We start from the raw sequence: 5,718 nt of genomic DNA on the forward strand, positions 1-5,718 counted from the left end.
GAGGGGAAAATGAAACCTTAACAGAAACCCTAACTAGAAGGCACTCAGTAGAGCACAAACCTCTGCCACACAATTCTCCACCTTGCAAAGCTGCAGCCTCGAGGTTCTGACGGCTTATGTTTGTTTGTCCTTTGTCTTCCGGGTTTGATTTTCTGACAAAATAGCACGTGAATGCAACGCCGCTTGGCGACTTAGAAGCGGCGGATGTCGGACTTTCCCACCAGTACATGAACGCAGCATACAAGTTGTGGCTATGAAACGAAACCACCAAAATATAACCAACTCCTTTGGCAAAGGCAATTTGTCGTTGTCCACCACATTTCAACCAAATATGTTCGTAACTTTGAGATATCTTGCTAACAAACAGACGGACTAACTTCGTTGGCGGAGGTAAAACACACACAAAAAAGGAAAGGATTCGTGGAAACTTGTTGCATATTCTACACAGTAGGTGGCAGACGTTTCTTTTCATTGACACTACAAGTTTTCCTAACAGGATGTGGAAAAACTTACTAGCGGAGCCTGCCGAGGTCGCCTACCTGTAGACTGAGCACTTTCTACCTCATACTAAAGTGTGTTTTCGCGGTAGAGTCGTGTTATTTTACTGAGTTTTAGCATGTTTCCCCATTCAAAAGACAGAAGCTTCCGTTGGCTGTGTTTGCTGTGCGGACTGGGCGCCTTGCTGCTGTCTGTTTCGGCGGAGAAAGTGTTCGAGAGGCGCTCCGGGATGATCCAGGAGCTCCGGACTGCCCTGGCTGACCTGGCCGGGGAAGGGAGGGCTTACCTGGGCAAGCTGGCCGGGGAGCAGACGGTGGTGTCGGTGCAAAAGGTGAGAGGTGGGAATACGAGGTTTAACGTGATTATGTGGCCAGAAATGAAGTTTTCCAGACTGTGGCCTACTTGAATTATAAGCTCCCTACGCAAAATATGTATTTGCATACATTTTAACAACACAAGTTATGTATTGATATGGAAACCACAAATATATTCCATAAATGGCCACTTTGTTCAACATATGCTTATCTTTTCCCAGAATATATTATCAAACAGTATATTTTGAAATGTAAATGTATTGCAGGATACATTTTTCATAAAGCTATTGCAGTTGGAAATAGCTTGCCAGCATATTCATAGATGTATTTACTCATATTTTTAAATATATGGCAGACATACATAGTAGTTACATATTTGCTTTTGGGTAAAGTTGGTCTGTTTCATGTTTTCTGCTGTAATGTTATCAGTCTAAATGAAAGCGAAATGTGTGCAACAGTAAAAAAAAGCTACTTCCTGGTGCGACCTGTTTCAGGTTCATTGTGAGCTGAAGGTAAATTAAGGTGAAGGTAGCTGAACCCAGAGTCATTCAACCTTTCATCTGTCATGTGGTTAACCCAAGTCATCCAACCATCAATCATTGATTTATCTCTCTCTCTTTCTCTCTCTCTCTCCCTCAGGCTTTCTCTCAGGTTCTGGGTGTTTTGGCAGGAGGTTTGGCCAGCGGTCTTAACGTCCTCTCCGACTATCTCACACATTTCATGCAGGCTGCTGGGATCGACGGTAAAGATCACAAACAAAACCCTATAGAAAATACAAAGAGACACAACTTTATCAGTCCCGGTCGTGGAGTCTGGAACCCCCCGAGGGGTCCCCAGCAAAATGAGGAATCAAATTTTATTTTACTACAATTTCTTTCACTAGAAGTTATCCCAATTCGAGAACGTGTAATAATGACTATTGTAATCCTAGGTTTCACTCTCACCACTGTTATCTGCCCACATACACATTCTATAATTCAATACTAAATCAACAACAATTAAGGTGTTTCCTTATGGGTCCTTCTGCCAAAACGTGTTCAAATGCAAGTTTGTGGTCTTACAATATAATAATAATGATAATAATAATGTCTATTTGGGGTGCCATTCTGTGCCATGAAAACATTTGAGTGCAGTAGCTAGTGATATAAAGTCTTTCTAGCTGTGATTGTTTGAACAGGACAGTCCAATCAGGGTATAGTTTTTAGCAAGGGATGGTGGAGAGATTTTTAATCATATTTCATTTGAAATCTATACAGAGGGAAAGTGTCAACTTACGGCATCTGCTGGTTGTGTTCAAAGAGTTAGGGTTAGGCTTTCCCTCCCCATAGCTATCCCCTAGTCTAAGATGCATATCATCTACTCACAGTGTTGAGTGTTTGAATCTAGCTCATGAGGTGGAAAGGTACTAATCATAACTTCTCTAGTCAGCAGAAGTAACATTACTTTTTTGAGTTCCCTTTTTTTTTTACTTTAATTTTTTTTTATAGTATTTACTCCTTTGACTGAAAATTCAGTCATTATCCACTCACCCCCATGTCAATTGAAACTCCATTAGAAGTTCTTTGGACCATCAAACACACAGCAAGTTTGCCCCCGTAGTTCAATCTCTGCCTTGAGCCTTCTTCACTAAGAGAAATCTGATGGTCATTTTCGGAACTATAAACAACCAGACCCCATTCACTTTTTGGAGAAGGCATGACTGGAGTCTTGACTGACATGGGGGTGAGTAGATGATGACAGAGTTTTCAATTTGGGGTTGACTGTTCCTCAAATTTTCAGTCACAAAAGCAGTGATACATGCTACGATATATACATATCTCGTACATAGAGATCTTAATTTACAGTAAAACATATTAATTGTCAACTTAACCTTGCATATTTGATCCTGGCTTTGATTAAATGATTAAGAAGGATCATCCCTAAACCTTGGGAATCAGCATACATAGGTAGTTTGAGAGGGAAGGTGCACAGAATCATAATTACTTTCATTCAAAACTAACTACGCTTTTAGTGTTACTTTTTTAAGTGATTTTCATCTACTTCCTCTGACTCCGAAGAACACTCAGTAACAGTACGGGTAGAATCACTACAAGAAAAGTGGTTGGTTCACAAGCATACTAATTGGTTATGTTCCACCTCTGTGTGTATGTGATGAAGGAAAAACAATGGCATACTTTGAGGTTGACATGTCATCAGTCTTCGTGGACTTTGGAAACTGGAATTCCTATGTTATTTTCACAGTTACTGTTAAACACTTGTTTGATACTTGGATTTGGTGTTTAGTTAACTAAGGATAAAAGCCTTGGCAAAATGAAAAAAGTACAATGCTAAATTAATAACAATTCTGTCAAAATTGTCTTTCCTTTCTTAATTAGTGCAAACTTAAAGGGAATACTGATATTCAATAAAAACAAAATTATTTTAAATAAATGAAACAGAAGCACACATTTCTGTCTAGTGCAATATTAAAGGGGAATACCAGAAATGAACTTTCCTCCTTCCTCTCTTTTTTCCTCTCTATCCTTGTCTCCCTGTTTTCCACAGTTGCCTTCCCCATCAGCAGTGTTACCCCAGACGGGGTGATCTTCGTCGCCCAGTGGGTTCTTTTGGCTCTCATCGGCTATTGGCTGATCTCCCTGGCCTTTCGATTGGTCGCCTCCACTCTGAGGCGGGCCCTGTGGCTGCTGAAACTGGGCGTGGCTTTGGCCTGTTTTGGACTAATCCTGAGCGACCGCAGCGTCGGCCCGGACACCATCGCCATCCGATTGGCCGCCCTGGTGTGCGTCTGCGTCCTATTGGGTATCGGGCCTTCGAAGGGCGGGACCGCGCCCGATAAAACCGCCCACCTGGAGGAGCAAGTGAAGATCCTAGAGAGACGACTGAGAGAGATGGAGAGATGGAGGAGGATAGAGGAGTGAAAGAGGGATGTAGATGTAGAGAAATGGGGGAGGGTGAGGGAGGGACTACATGGGGGTGATGGAGGCCAGAAGAGGAAAATGGATGGATATTTTTTTTGTTGTTGTATGATTCATGTTTGTCTTTTTTGTTCAACCTAAAATCTGATTTTTAACTCTCCACCTAAACAGGGAGAAATCATATGATTTCTCAGTTTAAACAGCCTGAAAAGATAAAAGTCAGATTTTCTCATCTGATGTAAGTCCACCCTGCTGTTAGTAACAGTGTTTTTTCTGACAAATACCATGCTGTGTTAGAATATTTTGGGAGAGCTCAGCTGGTTAACTACTACTATGAAACACCACCTCCACCCCAGACCTGGGTCGGAGTTTCAATGTCAGTATCTGAAACACTGTACACAGTGAGGTGTATTTGATTCTATGCAGCTTGCTAGACAAAGCTAAACCAAGTGCACCTCCAGGATTTCAAATACCTGAAACATGTCAAGCACTCAGCCCAGATTCACTTCCCCATCTGTTACCCTTCAAGTTACGCCTACAAGGCAGGTTGGGCTCATGGACGGCTAAAAATCCTTCGAAAATACACCAAAGTATCTGGAACACGTTCTATTCATATTTCCAAGTCACATATGAGCACATTGTTTCCAGAAGAGGAAAATGGATGGATATTTTTTTTGTTGTTGTATGATTCATGTTTGTCTTTTTTGTTCTGTGTCTTGTTTTGTCTTGAAGAAAGGCCTTCAGACCTTAGAGGGGTTTGGGGACCTCAGGGATGAAATGTTGTAATTCCGTAATTGTTGAGTCGTTTGTAGAGTTGGGTTCAAAAAAAGTAATGCATTACTCATTACATGGGATACACCCATTCAGAGAAAGTCCACTTTTGTACCATTTCTATCAAAGTAATGGGAATTCTTCCACCCAGAGAAAGTCCACTTTTGTACCATTTCTCATCAAAGTAGTGGGAATACTTCACCCAGAGAAAGTGAACTTTTCTACCATTTCTTTTTTTTTACTATTTTCTTTGGGCGGTTGTCGACATAAAAAAATGAAAATCCCTGTTCCTGAGATCCCTTGGTCTGTTTGGATGTGACACAGCTTTCCCTCCATCCTCTCTTGGTGAAAACACTGATCTGATACATGACTGGATTGGTGTCAGCTGTACAGAGGAACAGATGAAGGGTTTGATTCCAAAAATGTTTTGGATCCATATTGAGAGAAAAAAAATGCTTACTTGAAATTCACCACTTCGTAAAAATATTGCCGATTCCGTCTTCAAAAATTTTGAAGGCAAACATCTTGAGATGGCTGATAGCTTGAATGTTTTTGTACATACAGTATATGTCAATAGGCGTTTTATTATAGTAGGCGTCTTTTTTCTCAAGGGGTTTTGGAATCACACTTTTCACCTGTCTGGTCGATTTAAAGAGAGAAATTATTCTCAACTGCTGTTTCTTAACATGTTGCTCGGATGGTACTAAAATCAATGTTGAACAAAAATATTACCTGCATCAAAATTCATTCTAACACTTGGAAGGTCGGACTTTAGTGTTAGTTAATGGAATTTGTGCCATGGTCGGCAGCTCATTGTCTTTGCTGGGATGTATGATCATACTAGTCCTCTGTAAGCCATCGCTAATTTGGTGTGCCTTGGATATAGTTTGTATCTCACTCAAATGTGCCACAGCAGCATAAAGGTTGAGAACTTGATTTCCAGATATAGGCGAGGGGAGATGAATAAATGAGGGGTCAAACATATAAAAGTCTTGTACAGAAAGCTTTTTTTTGTTTTTTGGTTGGCAATCTTTTTATAAACCTTTTATAAGCATGCAAACAACAAAGCCAAAAACGCATCGATTTTATCCCTTTATGTTTTTTTTATTGAGGTGGATATGTGCACCTATAAATGCTGTTTTGATATCGTAATAAAACCAAAATGTAACATTCCACAGGTGTGAAGATACGGTGTTGGTTAGAAAAGCTGTTTTTTCTTC

The 5,718-nt window shown here is 40.5% G+C and overlaps 1 protein-coding gene across 3 annotated transcripts; it reads left to right on the plus strand.

The window, feature by feature from the left end:
- Positions 1-309: 309 nt before the first annotated feature.
- tmem109 (transmembrane protein 109) lies at positions 310-3,745 on the plus strand. Of its 3 annotated transcripts, none has more exons than XM_071899039.2 (4): positions 310-447; positions 636-829; positions 1,452-1,554; positions 3,357-3,745. In XM_071899039.2, exons 2-4 carry the CDS (start codon positions 728-730, stop codon positions 3,728-3,730), a joined length of 579 nt encoding a protein of 192 aa, XP_071755140.2. In that variant the 5' UTR covers positions 310-447; positions 636-727; the 3' UTR covers positions 3,731-3,745. The 3 variants fall into 3 exon arrangements, with proteins under 3 accessions (XP_071755140.2, XP_071755141.2, XP_071755139.2); XM_071899040.2 differs by having other exon boundaries at positions 316-390; XM_071899038.2 differs by lacking the exon at positions 310-447 and having other exon boundaries at positions 491-829.
- The last annotated feature ends 1,973 nt before the right edge of the window (positions 3,746-5,718 follow it).

The sequence above is a fragment of the Centroberyx gerrardi genome, chromosome 3 (genome assembly GCF_048128805.1).
Source record: "Centroberyx gerrardi isolate f3 chromosome 3, fCenGer3.hap1.cur.20231027, whole genome shotgun sequence".
NCBI lineage: Eukaryota > Metazoa > Chordata > Actinopteri > Beryciformes > Berycidae > Centroberyx > Centroberyx gerrardi.

Bases quoted from the DNA above. Each gene is read 5' to 3' on its own strand.
- tmem109 (XM_071899038.2), top strand. From the start codon at position 617: ATGTTTCCCCATTCAAAAGACAGAAGCTTCCGTTGGCTGTGTTTGCTG. The intron at 830-1,451 runs GTGAGAGGTGGG...TCTCTCCCTCAG, and splicing joins CGGTGGTGTCGGTGCAAAAG to GCTTTCTCTCAGGTTCTGGG. The intron at 1,555-3,356 runs GTAAAGATCACA...TGTTTTCCACAG, and splicing joins GCAGGCTGCTGGGATCGACG to TTGCCTTCCCCATCAGCAGT.